This window comes from Xiphophorus hellerii, chromosome 12 (genome assembly GCF_003331165.1).
Source record: "Xiphophorus hellerii strain 12219 chromosome 12, Xiphophorus_hellerii-4.1, whole genome shotgun sequence".
Lineage (NCBI taxonomy): Eukaryota > Metazoa > Chordata > Actinopteri > Cyprinodontiformes > Poeciliidae > Xiphophorus > Xiphophorus hellerii.
Window position 1 is genome coordinate 34,246,227 of NC_045683.1, and position 17,299 is coordinate 34,263,525.

Genomic DNA, 17,299 nt, shown 5'->3' on the forward strand with positions numbered 1-17,299 from the left:
TGTGTGTGTGTGTGTGTGAGCCTCTGCTCTGTTCCTGTGTTCTCCAGGATGAACCCACCACTGGCATGGACCCCAAGGCCCGCAGGTTCCTCTGGAATCTAATCCTGGACATAATCAAGACGGGCCGCTCCGTTGTGCTCACATCACACAGGTAGGGGGCGCCGCCTGCAGCAGCGTGTTTAACCTTCTGGCTCTGATTGGCTCTAACGTCTGCTTTGATGTATTCACCAGCATGGAGGAGTGTGAAGCACTGTGCACTCGACTGGGAATTATGGTAAACGGCCGGTTTAAATGTCTGGGCAGCATCCAGCATCTAAAAAACAGGTAAGAACATAACCTTGACTGTGCTATTTAGTGAGTCCCACTCTGGTCCACCCTACTTGTTGTGGATGTCAGCATTTAGTTGGTTGTTTTTCTGGAAAACAGCCAAACTGACTACTTTAAACCAGCTGGAGGAGATGATGGAGGATGGCTGCATGGCTGCATGTCCCTCACCTTTAGGGTGAGGGACATGTGGCAGTAAGAAAACTACCAGCTGCCTCAGTACAGACTATAAAACTATTCACTCCCTTGGATGTTTTAACTTTGTATTGCTTTTTAAAATCAATCATTTGACAAAAAATGTTAAAGCAAAATTGCATAACATATGTGATTGCATAAATATTCACCCCCTTTAAAGTGACTGACCTAATTCAACAGAGGGCTTGTTGGCCTGAGTGTTGGATGGAGAATGGAGGAAAACTTCCTGACTGACACCGATGCACACAGACTCCCTGCTGGGACAGCAGCCAAATACTGACTTAAAGCAGTGATTATTTATACATATATTTATATGGGGGAGTTGTCAAAAAAGCCAAAATTTTGCTGATTGTGATTGATTGGCAAAAGCACCAAAAAGGTGAAATATACAAGTGGTGAATACAGGCTGAAAGGCATCTTAGTTGTATGAAGCCACAAACTTCATTAGGCAAGTTATTTATGCAAAACTGTATTATTTTTGTTCATGAGAACAGAACAAATAAACTTAGTCTGTCTGGACTCAAACTGACCTGCTGGGTCTGCAGTTTGCCTCCAAAACAAAGAAAGAATCTGAGAAACAGAGAATCCAAGTAAATGTTTTAAACATTTTGATTATTTGTTAATCTGACTGAGGTTTATTTGTGTCTACATTTTTTGTTGGATATTAGCAATTATTTTATGATATCAAACAAAGATCTTTCCTATTTTTAATATCACTATTTTCAATTCTGACCGGTTCAGGGCAGAAGCTTTGGAGAAACACATGAACTACTGGAAATAGCAAATAGCAGACGTAAAGAGAAAGAGAAGCTGAATTGATTATTTAAAACATACAGTATAAAGAAGGAAGGCCGTATAAATAAAGTGAATTAAACTGAATTAACAAAATCAACACACTGACAAGAGATCATGTTGTTTAACAAGGACTAGTAATCTGAGCATCATGAGAGAGAGTTGAGAAAATGAAGATTGAATTTTCAGATGATGGCTTGTTGCTATCAATCAATCAATCAATCAAATTTTATTTGTATAGCACATTTCAGCAGCAAGGCATTTCAAAGTGCTTTACATCATTACAAACACAGAAACACAATGCAACATAGAATCAATAATCAAAACACAGCATTAAGTCAAGTTCCACCAATAAATTTTTAATTGATTACGTTTCAAATACAATTCTAAACAGGTGGGTTTTTAGTCTAGATTTAAAAGAAGTCAGTGTTTCAGCTGTTTTACAGTTTTCTGGAAGTTTGTTCCAAATTTGTGGTGCATAGATGCTGAAAGCTGCTTCTCCTCGTTTGGTTCTGGTTCTGGGGATGCAGAGCAGACCAGAACCAGAACCTGAGATGTCTGGAAGGTTGATACAACAACAGCAGATCTTTAATGTATTGTGGTGCTAAGCCGTTCAGTGATTTGTAAACTAACAACAGTATTTTAAAGTCTATTCTTTGAGCTACAGGGAGCCAGTGGAGGGACTTTAAAACTGGTGTTATGTGCTCTATCTTCCTGGTTTTAGTGAGAACGCGAGCAGCAGCATTCTGGATCAGCTGCAGCTGTTTGATTGATTTGTTGGACAGACCTGTGAAGACGCTGTTGCAATAATCAATACGACTGAAGATGAACGCATGGATGAGTTTCTCTAGATCTGGCTGAGACATTAGTCCTTTAATCCTGGAAATGTTCTTCAGGTGATAGAAGGCCGACTTTGTAACTGTCTTTATGTGGCTCTGGAGGTTCAGGTCAGAGTCCATCACTACTCCCAGGTTTCGGGCTGATCGCTGGTTTTCAGTTGTAATAACTGAAGCTCTGCATTGACTCTAGATCTATAACTCTAGATCGTTCCTCTTTAGGTTCAAAAATAATAACTTCAGTTTTGTTTCTGTTCAGCTGGAGAAAGTTTTGGCACATCCACACATTTATCTGTTCTAAGCATCTGTTCAGTGATTGGATGGGCTCTGAGTCACCTGGTGACATCGTAATGTAGAGCTGTGTGTCATCTGCATAGTTATGGTAGCTAATATTATTTTCTGTTATAACCTGAGCTACTGGGAGCATATAAATATTGAATAAAAGGGGCCCAAGGACCCCACATGTGACAAGGGGTCACATGTGGGGTCCTTGGGGTACCCCACATGTGACCTTTGACCTCTTTGATGAGAAGTTTCCAATTGAAACAAAGAAATCCTTGTTCTTTATGTAGGATTCAAACCAGTTAAGCACTGGACCGGAGAGTCCGACCCAACTCTCCAGTAGATTCAGTAATATGTCATGGTCAACAGTGTCAAAAGCTGCACTGAGGTCCAACAGAACCAGCACTGTGGTTCTCCCACAGTCTGTATTTATATGGATGTCATTGAACACTTTGACTAGGCCAGTCTCTGTGCTGTGGTGAGCACGAAAACCAGACTGGAAGGAGTCAAAGCGGTTGGTTATAGTTAGGAAGCTATTTAATTGTTTACACACAGCTTTTTCAATAACTTTGCTGATGAATGGGAGGTTGGAGATCGGCCTGTAGTTCTACAGTAGTGATTTGTCCAGATTGTTCTTTTTTATAAGTGGTTTGATTACTGCTGTTTTCAAAGCCTGGGGGAAAACGCCTGATGAGAGCCATGAGTTACTATTTGGACCAGATCAGTAACAATAACAGGCAGGACTTTCTTAAAGAAATGTGAGGGTAAAACATCCAGACAGCAGGAATTGGAGCTTAGTTGACTTATAATTTCCTGTAGGGTTTTATAATTAAGTAGTTGGAATTGGGTCATTTTTCCTGTATTTGTTTTGTTTGGGTTCAGCATTGATACTGACTTTATAGTGGATGTACAGATTAATCCTCTGATTTTTAAAATTTTCTCTGAAAAGAAACTGGAAAACTGGTTGCAGGCGGCAATACATTGGAATTCAGGTGGTAACGTCACAGGAGGGTTTGTGATTCTGTCAACTGTTGCAAATAAAGCTTGAGCATTGTTAATGTTTTTGTTTATGACATCTGCAAAGAAAGCCTCTCTTGCATGTTTTAGTGTTAAATGATAGTTACGTAGTCTTTCTTTATAGATGTCATAATGAACGTGAAGTTGAGTTTTACTCCATTTTCGTTCTGCTCTACGGCAGAGTTGTCTTGCAGATCTAACTGTTTGTGTATTTCTCCATGGAGATTTCTTTTTACCAGACACAACCTTCATTTTAATTGGGGCAATGGAATCAATAATATCTGAGACTTTAGACTGAAAATCATTTACCAACTTATCTACATCATTACAGCTTAAGGGTGAGGAAGAAGAGTAGATTTGATTAAAAGTTTCTGCTGTGTTTTCAGTGAGAGAACGTTTTGTGATGGTTGCTGTTTGTATAAGTGGGTAAAAAGATAAAGAACTTTCAAAAATATGAAGTGATCCGACAGGGCGACATCAGTTACAGAGACATTGGAAATATTCACACCCTTACTGATAACCAGGTCCAGTGTGTGTCCTTGAGTGTGTGTTGCTTGTTTGACATGTTGTGTTAGACCAAAAGTCTCTAAAATATTAGCGAGCTTTTTTGCCCCTCTGTCTTGGGGGTTGTCAACATGAATGTTGAAATCACCGACAGTTATTAAACAATCATAATCAATACATATAAGAGATAGAAGTTCATTCAAGTCAGTAAAGAAATTTTCCATGTATGTTGGAGTTTTGTATAAAGTTAGTGTCAAAGTTCATTTGTGGCCTTTAACCTCAATACCAAGATACTCAAAAGAGGTGAAGAGACCCAAAGAGATTTTACTACAATTTATGGTATTCTTAAATATTGAAGCCACGCCTCCTCCTTTTTTGTGTTTTCTATTCTCACTTATGAAATTGTAGTTAGGAGGCGCAGATTCAATTAGTACAATCTAGCTAATAAGTTTGAATGATGAATCCGAGGTTTGGTGGAAGCATGCTACCACTGGAAGGATGTGTTGTTCTGTGGTCATATTCCAGATTTGGGGATGGCTACATGATAACTGTGAGGACTAAAAGCAGCGGTAATGTGAAGGAGGTGGTGCGGTTCTTCAACAGGAACTTCCCTGAAGCCGTTCTGAAGGTAACAGCCAGAACATCTGACTCCTAAACCTGTACAGGCGCTTCCTTTAATCTGCTGCCATCTTCCCAGGAGCGTCACCACACCAAGGTCCAGTACCAGCTCAAGTCTGAGAGCATCTCCCTGGCCCAAGTGTTCAGTAAGATGGAGCAAGTGGTGGAGGTCCTGGGCATTGAGGACTACTCCGTCAGTCAGACCACCCTGGACAACGTGCGTCCCCTCAGACTGCGTCCCACACTTTAGTGAGGACAGCTGAATTAACCGCTGCCTTCTTCCTGTTCAGGTGTTTGTTAACTTTGCCAAGAAGCAGAGCGACAACCTGGAGCAGCAGGAGGTTCTGCCCCCTGGTGGCGGGCAGTCCCCATTGCAGCGCATCTTCAGTTTCCTGAAAGTGCGGCCTGTCAACACGGAGTTGAATGCTCTGATCAGTGAGGCTCCAGAGGAGCTCGATACTGATGATGATGAAGGACTCATCAGTTTTGAAGAGGAAAGGGTGAGTAATATTTCATATATACCAAAACCCAACAACACATCATCTGCATCCCTTCTTTGTTGAGTTGGGTTCAGTTTGTCTGCAGAGCAGCAGGTAACATCAGAGTTTATCTGACAGGAAGAACAGATGAAGATTATGAGCTGAGGATGCAACAGCACCTCACCATCGGAAACAGTGTTCACTCAATAAATTAGAATTACTAAGTGAAACATATTAATAATTACTCACAGATGGATGTTTTCCAGTTTATTTCTGTTAATTATGATGATTTTCCACTTCCAGCTAATGAAATAATGACATTTAAAATTAGAATATTCCATCAGACAGATACAAAATTGCTATTTTTTTTTATTAAGCCCATAAATGTGGGCATAATAAAAAACTATGTTTTTTACCTGCTTACAGATTATTTTCAGAAGTTACTGACAAGCCAGCCTCATCAGGACGTAGATTCTAATTAATTCAGTATGACTGTACACCCTGACATCTTGTCCATGCGCAATACAAACTGGATTTGAAACAATTTTTCCACATCTGATTGTTTCTTACCAGCAGCATAGAGAGTTCCCACGCTCTTTGAACTGGATATTCTGTCACATGGTTCATGTAGCTCTCAATAGTCCAAACATCTCAGCAGTAAATAAATGACTTTGATTAATTATTGAGCAATAATAAATAATAATAATAAGCCTACCTCTGTGATCCACGGAAAGAGGAGGACGTTGATTTCCTGGTTCTGGTGGTGTCAGACGTTCAGAGGAGGAGAAAGTGAAGCAACAATGTTTGCTTAATATCTTCTCTTCTGGCAAAGTTTCAACTAGATTTAACTGTTTAACCTGCAGTTTTAGTGCGACACTCAGGAAGAACTGCAGATGACTTGGTCGGCCAACTGGGTGACCTGTCAGCTTTACAGTTCACAAAAAAACCTTTCAAACCGACGATCTGCCAGAAATGCACGTACGGTAAAAAAGCTCAGGCAGGATTCACTCAACTCCTCTCAGAACGGTGGGAGGTTCAAATCCACTCATTAATGTTTAGCTCACAGAAAAAGCGCCAAGCCGCCAAATAAACGAAAGTAAATTGACCAATAAGATTTCAGCTTTGGCGTGCCCTTTGACCCCCACAGACTCACACTGATGTGCTCTACGTACAAGATATTTAGACACCAAAGATCTTTTTTTTCTCCGCAATTGTGTTAATAGTAAAGAGATTTAGATGATAAAAAAATTCAATAACATTTTTTTACTTAAAGGAAAATCTCGATGTACACATAGTGTGAACAGATGCAGGCGCTACTGTACTGTGATTAATCCATTATTGAAATAATCGTCTAATTTAGTTATTGACTGTTAACTAGAGTACACAAACTAAAAAGATGCCATTTGCTGAAAGAACAACACATTATAAGAGCAGCAATGAAGCCAGAGCTGTACAAAAGATATAAACGTTTCTATCTTTTATACTTAAACAAATCTCATTATTTCTCAAGGTAATAACACGGAGGGGTTTTGGTCGGGTTCTGGAACTGCTAAACAGACCTGGGTGGTGCAGAGAAGGGAAAATGGGTGAACGACAGTCGGAAAGGCCGGTGCTCAAGAGTTGATTTGCATTTGCATGGTGATGGAGCAACACGGACAACACAGTTTTTGGCAATTCTTCGCAGTTTCTTACAATTTCCCATTCTGACAAAAACTCTTGCCGATTGCCCTCAAGCTCTAAGCGCACAGCAGCGCTAGCTGTCAATAGCTGTCGAAAATCCCACTTTTTTTCTGGTGATTTAGTGTTTAAGATGAAAAGAAAACACTGTAAAACTCTTTCTACACCAAGAACTCAAAGGGCAGTTTTAGCTTCACCTGCTTAAAATCGTTTGGTTGTTTAGTTATTAATCTGTTAATCACCAGCTCCGCCTGCACTGTGTGGATGGAAAGCAGAAATGACTGAACATTTCTTAGCTGCAGATCTATGTTGTGCTACAGATGATCAAGTATTTACTGAAGGAATGCTGCTGTTGAATTTTAGGGAATAAAATGTTTGTTATTTTGAATAAGAATTGAATTATTTGTTTATTTGTATCTTTTAATGTATTTCTAATACTGTATAAATAAGGCTTAAGCGGTTAAATGAAAAATCTGCTTAATGTGCCAATTCATTTTATCTGAATAATCGTCAGGATAATTGATTGATTATCGATTGATGATCACACTAAAACAGGACCTGGTGTCATTCTTTAACCTCTGCCTTTGACCAGGCAGCTGGAAAGCAGACTGCTGTTCTGTGAAAAACCAACCTTCCCTTTGTGTGTGTGTGTGTGTGTGTGTGTGTGGCAGGTGCAGCTCTCCTTCAACACAGACACCCTCTGTTAAAACAGAAAACCTTTGGAGCAGAGAGACTGAACTGATCCCACTCTTTTGGACCTCTGAGGCTTACAGAGTGACCTCTGACCCCGGGGGACGTTTGGACCTCTACGGGCTGCTGGGTGGGACAGCGGTGGCTGCAGACAGAGCTGCAGGATGGAGGGTCACTCCACCCACAGCTTCTCCTGAATGTATGAGTGGCTGTCATGCAGCTACACCTGGATGGATGTGAAAGACTGTTTGGTTCTGCAGCTTACTTTGACCAGATGGACCAGTGGAACCAGATGGACCAGTGGAACCAGAGTGGAACCCTCACACCAATCTCAGCTTGTCTTGAGAGCATGCAGTCATGATGAGAATGTAATAGTCTATTTTTCTGTGGCAGGAAGAATGATTTATTTTGGATATTGTAAGGACAGCAGATCTTACATGGAGACGCTTTTTGATGTCAGTCACCTAGAGGCCGTTCACACAGCTTGATTATTGTCCTGATGGTGGCGCACTGTTCTCATCTTGCTCTGTGTCAGACAAATGTTTTCCTTTGTGCTTTAGACATATCATATTGTGGACTATCAGTTTTATACAGTGTGTATAGTAAGTTAACAGTTACTGCATCAACCTGGAGAGACGACGACCGAGCTGCCATCACTGTGACACTAAAACCAACTCAGTCCACAATATTTACTACTGGAACTACCTTCAGCTTAATGTTTATTAATTACAAGATTTCTGTGATGTATTTTATATAAATGTGCAAAAGACAGAAAAAAGAAGCATATTTCCAGAAAGCAGAAGTTAGACTATTTGCTGGCATGTGGATTTAATCAACTTTTTTCATTAGTTTTGTTAAACCAAGTAGTGATTCCTCTTGTTCAGAATTGTTGTTTCATTCCTCCTTTCACAAACATTTCCAGTCCCGGATTTTGGTTTTAATATTTAAATACTGGCATTTTTCTGATGTGATCGTTAAACTTGAAACCTTTTGATTTTTTTTGTCTGAAGGTGTATAAGCAGACAGAGGCATTGTCAACTTGTATTCATTGTATTGTAAAATCTGATTGAAAAGGCCACATCTGGATCTCACAGATGCACATCTGTCTGATCACCTGACTCTGAAGTCACAGCTCTGAACTTTTTCCTGTTAAATTAATGAAAAGAATCATAGATCAGTTTAGTTCTTCATTCTTTTGAATGCAAACATATAACTATAGTAATCAGTTTTATCATAATTAAGTCTAATTACAGAAGCGGTGTGTAGATCGATCCTCACTGCTGCCATGGGAACCATCAGCAAGGAAGAACCAGATGTCCATTAATTCACAACCTTCACTAGAGATCAATCTGGAAAGAGTTCTGATCATTTCCAAACAATCTGAAGTTCATTCATGTGAAAAAGAAAGTTCAGGTAGGAAACCTGCCAACCCCAAGAGAAAAGGTCACCTCAGACTCTTCAGGCTTCATGCTAGAGGTTAAAGTTCATAAAAAGACTATTAGAAATATTGACCCAAAACTACAGTTAAATAAATCCAAAACTTTCTGGACTGTATGAAGAGCAGATGAGACCAGAGATGTTTGACCACAACTTTTATCAAGCACTGCTGACAGTGACTGTAAACACAGCAGAACGTCTCCAGAAGAAAAAGAAAACTCAAAAGTGTTCCATCTGGCCCATTCAAAGTCTAGAATGAAATGCTGTGGTGAGACCTTCATAGTCATGCATTTAGAAATGCTGAAGATGTTAAAGTGGAGACTTTCAATTAGTCACACAAAGCTTCTGGGAGTGTTCAATTATCATATCATTATGATGATCTTATCACAAACTGTTTTAGATTCAGTTCATGGAACAAAACACCAGTACTTAGTTTCCACCAGTGATCTGTTTATTTATTGACCAGATCATTTTCTACTTGAACTTCTAGTACTGGGACATCAGAAATGAGTTTAGACTTTACTTCCAACTGGCGCTACAAATCAGCAGCAACTTGTTTCAGACTAACAGGGCAGTAATTCATGTCACCAGCAGCAGATTTATGCAAACTTTTAAAAAGAGATTGATTGAAATCTGGAACTTCAAAACTTGTATTTGGAGGTGATGAGAGTCAGCAGATTGTCATTTGGGTGATGTGTTTTATGTTAGCATTTTATTTGAATAAGGAAGCAGTTGTTTCCCTGAGATGAAGGTACAGTCACCCACCGGCCCTTAATGTTGTTGAGCTTTACCTTGGGCTTTGCAGCGCTGGATACTGTTCAGAGTCTGCTAAAGAAATGTTGATTCTTTTTCATTTGGGGCTCTTGATTTTGTTCTGTTTTCACATCAGCATATTTAAACATAACTTTCCATGTACAGACTGCTCAGATGTTCCTAATAAAGCTTTCTGTGAGTATAAATTCACACAGACAGCAACATGGTCAATTTTCTTTATCAGCTACATTAGAAACTCACCAATAAAAATGTGAGGCTACAATCAAGTCAATTTATATTCCCACACATATTTCATATTGAAATTCCAGTCAAATGAGTTCATAGGCCTTTACAGCCCATTTAACATAAAATGCAAATAACTTCACTATGAATTTATGGGAAATAAATTTACGGTGAGAAGAGGGACACAAACAAAAGATGCAAAGAAGAAAAAAAAAGGAAACCAGGGAAAAAAGGAAGGTCATACAGAAGAAAGAATGGAATGAAGAATACAACATCTCTACAATATAATGGGGATGAAATCTGGAAGTACTCAGTTTTCTATTTTCATATTTAATTTTTTTGTACTGATTCAGTGCTGAAAAATGATGAAATTGAATTCCAGATTTTTCCAGTCATTCTGATGACAGTTACTTGTTTCTTGTCACAAGTTGTTAGTCACCAGTGATCCAGCACAGAAACGTTAACATGAATCCTAACAAAAGGCACAAAATGATCCTTCAGGTCTAAAACGTTTCTTCAATTTTTAGCTGGACAGAATCGCTGCATGTTTATCAGCAATTCTGTTCAAGTCATTTTTATTTCATTTCTTGGCTTAATCCATTTTACATTATTACAATTCCAGCATTCACCACAACTCTGAACTTAAAAAAGAATTTAATTAAAACATAAAGAACACCATGTTCCAATTAAAGTAAGAATAAACAAAGTGAAGAAGTTTCTACCCAGCAGCACCATTGAACGCACCATGTGCACTGAACCCACACTTCCCATGTTATCATGTATGAGTGATGGCTCATGTGCAACTGTGTGTTGCATGATTTAACCTTTTTGTAAAAGAAGGCACCTAATGTCATAATCCATGTATTTATTTCATGTATTTTATAATGACAAAGTTTATTATAATCCAAATTAAAAACATTTAATAAAAGTACAATATTAGTGCTACTTTAGGTGGTTAAAAAGATGAGTTCCTCAAAGGTTAGACATCTTTAAAACACATTAAAAAATTAAATAAAAACAAATCAGACTTCATCTTCATCATCAAAGGCTACGCCGGTCGCTTGCACCTTTCTGCAAAAAGACAGAAGCTGCTGATCCAGACAGACAGACAGACAGACAGACTGAAGCCAACAGGCTGGGATGTTGGACTGAACGTTACTTCTTAGTGCCGGGGTTGATCAGTGAAGCCCCAGGAAGCCTCCTCTTGGTCACAGACGCAGCGCCATTCTGCTGCTGTCGGGGTTTCAAATCTGAAAAAGGAGAGCTTTTCAGATTGAAATTCACAATAAGCAATAAATCAATCACATGACAAATGTTCATGATTTATTGTTTTCTCATCCTACATCAGCAGAACATCAAGAATTACTCTTCCAACTCTACACTGGAGATAAAACCTGCTCATTGGTCAACAATCAACAGGTTACAAAAAATAAAATCATATACATGAAGTACAGGCCCATTAAGAAAAATTTGCAAATGGAGTTACTAAAATAAATCAACTTTCTAAGAGAAAAACATTATACAGATTATTTCCACACAGATTAGTAGAGATGCACCAATATGAAAATGTGGGCCAATATCAATATTTGGTGTAAATAATTTATTAAAAAACCGACCACACTGCTGACCTGCTTCAGATAAACTCCCTGTAATCCTGCACTGCTTCACTTTTACTGCTGACCAAGTTCTTTTCAGAAGATGCTTTTAATCTGACAGGTCTCAGTGGAACCCTAACCTGATTTGTTCCTGAAGATCCTGGGTTGGAATTCAGTTCTGTGGTCTTTCTGCATCTTTTTATTGTTTTATAAGTATAGACTCTGTGGTGTTTATATATATTTTTTTAAATCCAAAAGTTGTGTTTCTCATTTCCAACCTCCTAACTGGTGGCCCTGGGACGGGACAGAAGCTTACCTGCTGGGCATCGCTGCAGGCTCTTGAAAGGATTCACAGCTGAGCTCCCACCTGGAGGAAGACCAACCCATAAAAACCTGCATCAAATCTGAAGAACTGATACTCAGAAACATCTCCAGAAAAGGAGCTGGACATTATCAAATCGCTCAGCACAATCAGCAAAACAAAGTGATAAACTGGAACTGAGGAGGTTTGAAAACTCCAAACACTGACAGAAGGGCTCAGATTGCTGCTTTTGCTGTTCAAATATGTTTTCCTGTTTTACCTGGATTACTGAATACCATGTTTGTGTCCTGCTTAGAGCTGCAGCTGCACCAGGGTTCAGAGTCTGGGCCAGAGCCGTTTCTCATTATTGTGGTCAGATTTTAGGTCCAGCTGTCTTTTCTGGAATATGTATTCTTCCCCTCATGCCTCTAAAGACATGATATTTCAAGAAACGTTAGAAAATCACAGCTCTGGTGATAAGTCTCTGATTTAAATATCACATTAAGCTAACTTAAGATCTGTGTGCTGTTGCCAGTCTTGGCCAGGATTCTCTTGCAGAAGACATTTTCAATCTCAGTGGAATTTTCCTGGTGAAAAACTGGTTAGATCAAAAATAATAAAATAAAACTAAGTAACTGTTTATGTCCCAGTGGGCCAAAAACTGGATAAATGGTAGCAGTAAAGTCATATATAACTTTGTAATCGAGATTGATACTTGGAAAAACATGACCCCATATGGACCCAGGTTAGGTTCTAAGACTTTCCCAGGAATCCCCCTCTTTTATCACAACTAGCACAGAGATTCTATTTTGTGATTCCAATAGAGTTCGGAAGTCACGCTGCTGCAGACTCAGAGCTGGTTAAGAGGCCAGAGGATGGAAGAAGAGGACAAACGGACTGTCAAGCTGTGCAAGTGCGTCAGCCATGGTGAAGAGCAGCTCCTTGAGCTCCTCTGTGGCCTGAGGAGCCTCCATCCTGGTGAGGGTCACACTGAGTGCGGCCGGTCCGGAGCCCACATGAAGAGCTGCCCTACTGTGCTGAACCACAACTCTCACATCCCCACTGAGGCACGACGTCCTGCAGGGACAGCAAGGCACCGAGGACAGGTCAGACGTCTCAAAGAGCTTTACATGATCCAAACAGAACACGATAAACAAAAGAGATGAAAAGTTTTGATCCACAGTAGAATTCATTCATGCACCATTTATTACAAATCAGCTCTAAACAAGGGGCTTTTCAGCCTTGTTAAAGGAACTCAGTATTTTAGCTGCTTTGCGTTTTTTTTTTGGACGTTTGTTTCAGATTTGTGGTTCACAATCTAAAAACTTTTCTGATGACCCCCTCACCTGAACCTCAGGATGTCATCCTCTGTGGATTTCAGGGCCGGCCTGTGTCCCTGAGGGGACAGCGGGGTCAGATGGGGGAGCTGCTATAGGAGGAGACAGAAGACAGGATCTACCTGCGGCTTCAGGACGTCCTCAGAGCAGTCCGCGCTCCAAACTGCTGCTGCGTCCGTCACACTGCAGGACATGGAGACACTGACCATCATGACCAGTCCAGGTTTCTGCTGCAGCCTACAAACTCTTCACTCTATCACAGCTGATCAGATCAGATGATCTTACTTAACACAGAGTCTTCCTCCTCCTCCTCCTCCCTTCCTGCGGCTGTAGCACACATATCTAGCCTGGCTCTTCATGTCCACCACGGTGCAGAACCAGTTGCTGTCCTGCATGATCCTCCTGAGCTCAGCGGAACCTAACAAAGAGGAGACGTATAACTGTGAAACTCAAACTTCAGCATATCTGCATCCCATTCACAGACGTGAAACCCTCAAAAAACCTCTGACCTATAGAGCTTTAAGACGTAGAACCGACCTTTCCTGCCCTCTAAACGCTCCCAACCGCAGCTATATTCAAACTATACTAATAAATTGCCCAGTTTTGGATCTAACCCAGGCGTGAACAAGTTCCCTTAAAGATTGGACAGCTTTTATATTGCACATGCGCTGATAGGAAGTCCTTCTTCCTTGTGTTTTATTGGAGGATTATTATATAATCCTTGAGTGTTTACCGCCACCTACCGCACCGGAATGTGTATGACATTGATGGACAAAAAAACCCATCTGAATTCCAGAATACAACCAACCAGTGTTCTCTGACGTTTTACGTGTCTTATATATATATATATATATATATATATATATATATATATATATATATATATATATATATATATATATAGAAACAATTACAATGAGAGGGAACTTTTTGAAAATCTACATTTATGTAGATAAAACAATGTTGTTTTATAATTATTACAATATTGACTAGAAATTCCACATTTCTTTCTTTCACAAATAAACCAAACTGAACCTTTTGAAATGAGAAGAAATCTTATTCTAATCCAAATTCCTGTCCTGGAGAACAGGAAGTTGTGAAACAGTTTTCATAAATGTTGTATTTCAACACACACACAATTCTCTACCTAAAAAATAAACCTCCCACTTATGAACTCATTTAAAGGATATATGTTGTTTATTATTTTAAAATGTAGGTCTTTATATTTAGGAGGAATTGGGGAATGTCAAATACTTTGTCCTAATTTTAAATATTGTACATTTGTAAGGTGAGAGTTATTTTTGTTTTCCCAGGTTATATGTAATTTACTGAATATTGGTTCAAAAATCTGTTTCTGTATTTTTTTTGTGTCTATTATAGCAATATAATCACATTTGAATCTTATGTAATCTTGGTATTGTGAGGTTGGATAAACTATTTTTAACTGACTGAACGAGGACATTAGGAATGGCATGAATTACTTCAATGTAATTTGTTATCAAACAATCTGTTTCAAATGTTAAATTCTTTGAAATTGAAGATGTTATCTGATTCAAAATCTTTCTACATTTCTCAATTTTATGTTGTAAATTATTTCTCCCAGTAGGGGCTTTACATTTAGTAATGTAGATCCCTAAATATTTAATGTTATTTTTAACTAGAATATTGGAGACTGAAGAACCAGAATAGTTGTGTATGCTCCTAATTTCATATGTATGTCAACCAATCAATCAAATTTTATCTGTATAGCACCTTTCAGCAGCAAAGCATTTCAAAGTGCTTTACATCATAAAACACAAAAATACAAAGTCATAGAAGACACAGTCAACAATATTACATTTTATACATCAGATTATTGGTTAATGTTTCATGGTTATGTTTCAAAAGCAACTCTAAACAGGTGGGTTTTTAGTCTACATTTGTAGGCACTCAGTGTTTCAGTTGTTTGCAGTTTTCTGGAAGTTTGTTCCAGATTTGTGATGCATAGAAGCTGAATGCTGCTTCTCCATGTTTGGTTCTGGTTCTGGGGATGCAGAGCAGAACCAGAACCAGAAGACCTGAGATGTTTGAAAAGTTGATACAACAACAACAGATCTTTAATATATTGTGGTGCTAAACCATTCAGTGATTTATAAACTAACAGTATTTTATAGTTTATTCTCTGAGCTACAGGGAGCCAGTGGAAGGACTTTAAAACTGGGGTGATGTGCTCCATCTTCCTGGTTTTAGTCAGAACAGCAGCTGCAGCGTTCTGGATCAGCTGCAGCTGGAGGATTGATTTGTTGGGCAGACCTGTGAAGACGCTGCTGCAGTAATCAATGCGACTAAAGATGAACACATGGATGAGTTTCTCTAGATCTAGCTGAGACATTAGTCCTCTAATCCTGGAAATGTTCTTCAGAATGCCGACTAGTTATGGTAGCTAATCTTACTTCCTGTTATAACTTGAGCAAATGGGATCATGTAGATATTGAATAAGAGGGGTCCTAGGATTGTACCTTGGGGTACCCCACATGTGGCTTCTGTCCGCTTCGATGAGAAGTTTCCTATTGAAACAAAGAAATCCCTATTGTTCATGTAACAATAGGGTTGAGTTCTGGACCAGAGAGTCCAACCCAACTCTCCAGTCGTTTCAGGAATATGTCATGGTCAACAGGGTCAAAAGCTGCACTGAGGTCTAACAGAACCACCGCTGTATTTCTTCCACAGTCTGTGTTTATATGGATATCATTAAACACTTTGACTAGGCCAGTCTCTGTGCTGTGGTGAGACCAGAAACCAGACTGTAAGACGTCAAAGCAGTTGGTTATCATTAGGAAGCCATTTAACTGTTCAAACAGCTTTTTCAATAACTTTGCTGATGAATGGGAGGTTGGAGGTCGGCCTGTAATTCTGCAGTAGTGATTTGTCCAGATTGTTCTTTTTTTATCAGTGGTTTGACACCTGCTGATTTTAAAGCTTGAAGGAAAACATCTGATGAGAGTGACGAGTTTACTATTTGGACCAGATCATTAGCAATGATAGCCAGGAACTTCTTAAAGAAATGTGTACTTAGGATATCCAGACAGCATTAGCTTGAGCTTAATTGACTTATAATTTCTTCTAGGTTTTTAGAGTTAAGTATGCCCCTTTTACACCGGCTCGGCTCGGCTCTACTCAGCTTGCTTTGCGAGTGTTTCCACTGGCTGCTGTATTACTTCATAGGGCTATTTTGTCCCTATATTTTAAAATATTTTTAGTCTAATTACACTCTCTTTTTATTAAATCTTGCTAAATAGATGTTGGTAGCAAGATGTGGGATTGAAGCTGTGTAATAGCCGTGTAATATTAGTGTACATTAATCATATCCTATCATTTCAGGAGCACAGTGACCTGTGCAGTTCGGTGGACACATTGTGGCTGCGCTGCATCTGATAAAGACTGTCATACAATGGATTAATACGCAAAAAAGAGTTGCGGTGATCAGTATTTGTAGATTTTTGTGTTTAATTTAATTCCAATAAAAACCTGTTTTCCATGTGTTTCATTCTTACAAACACTTTTGTAATTAATTTTTTTTAAATGTAAGATATTCTAATAAAAGGATTGGTGCATACATCTGCCATAGCTTTTGATTTTAAATGGGTAGAATATTCAGATGAAGTGATCTTCTTGTGGTTTCGTCGTGTATATAAATTGTTCCAATGCTATGCTAAGCATAACTCTTCAGCTTCCACTTCAGTCCTGTCACTCAAATAATATTATCCAATATATTTAACATTAACACAACCTGCTGTAGTTTTCGGTTTGTAAACATAATGGTAGCAATTTTGGACGCGTAGCACCAACAGATAGACTTAGCTATCTATCCGTGCTACGGTAGGAAAATTTGACGAGGCAGCACTGATAGTCAAAACACCAGATCTGTGGAAACGCGTTCACTCCGAGCAGAACCGGGCCGGGCCGAGCTGCTGAAGTAGAGCAGGTGGAAAAGGGGCAGTGGTTAAAATTGGGTCATTTTTCTGCATTTTTATGTTTGAGCATAGCATTGGTGCTGGATTTAGTGTGGGTTTGCAGATTAAACTTCTGGTTTTTAAAATTTTCTCTTTCAAAAAAGCTGGCAAATCAGTTGCAGGCTGCATTAGATTGAAATTCAAGCGGTAACATCACTGGAAGGTTTGTGAGCCTGTCAACTGTTGCTCAAGCTTTGTTAATGTTTTTACTTATGATATCTGCAAAG

General features: G+C 39.1%; 2 protein-coding genes across 9 annotated transcripts in view; one reads left to right on the forward strand and one right to left on the reverse strand.

The window, feature by feature from the left end:
* Positions 1-9,822, forward strand: part of abca2 (ATP-binding cassette, sub-family A (ABC1), member 2) — a 180,724-nt gene extending 170,902 nt beyond the window's left edge. For 3 of the 6 annotated variants that reach the window (XM_032577517.1, XM_032577519.1, XM_032577518.1), the window contains 6 exons: positions 48-151; positions 232-324; positions 4,476-4,578; positions 4,648-4,785; positions 4,859-5,068; positions 6,558-7,112. In XM_032577517.1, the coding sequence (XP_032433408.1) occupies positions 48-151; positions 232-324; positions 4,476-4,578; positions 4,648-4,785; positions 4,859-5,068; positions 6,558-6,671 (762 nt within the window). In that variant the 3' untranslated portion in view covers positions 6,672-7,112. Of the gene's footprint in view, positions 1-47; positions 152-231; positions 325-4,475; positions 4,579-4,647; positions 4,786-4,858; positions 5,069-6,557; positions 7,113-7,395 lie in introns of those variants that run through there. The other 3 variants (XM_032577520.1, XM_032577522.1, XM_032577521.1) reach the window with 2 other exon arrangements.
* Positions 9,823-10,697: 875 nt separating this feature from the next.
* Positions 10,698-13,787, reverse strand: paxx (PAXX non-homologous end joining factor). Of its 3 annotated transcripts, none has more exons than XM_032577535.1 (8): positions 13,618-13,787; positions 13,366-13,498; positions 13,203-13,281; positions 13,090-13,139; positions 12,642-12,820; positions 11,759-11,809; positions 11,007-11,097; positions 10,698-10,918 (listed from the first exon to the last, which is right to left on the reverse strand). In XM_032577535.1, exons 2-8 carry the CDS (start codon positions 13,473-13,475, stop codon positions 10,870-10,872), a joined length of 609 nt encoding a protein of 202 aa, XP_032433426.1. In that variant the 5' UTR covers positions 13,476-13,498; positions 13,618-13,787; the 3' UTR covers positions 10,698-10,869. The 3 variants fall into 3 exon arrangements, with proteins under 3 accessions (XP_032433426.1, XP_032433424.1, XP_032433427.1); XM_032577533.1 differs by having other exon boundaries at positions 13,590-13,786; XM_032577536.1 differs by having other exon boundaries at positions 13,203-13,263; positions 13,590-13,783.
* Between the last annotated feature and the right edge of the window lie 3,512 nt (positions 13,788-17,299).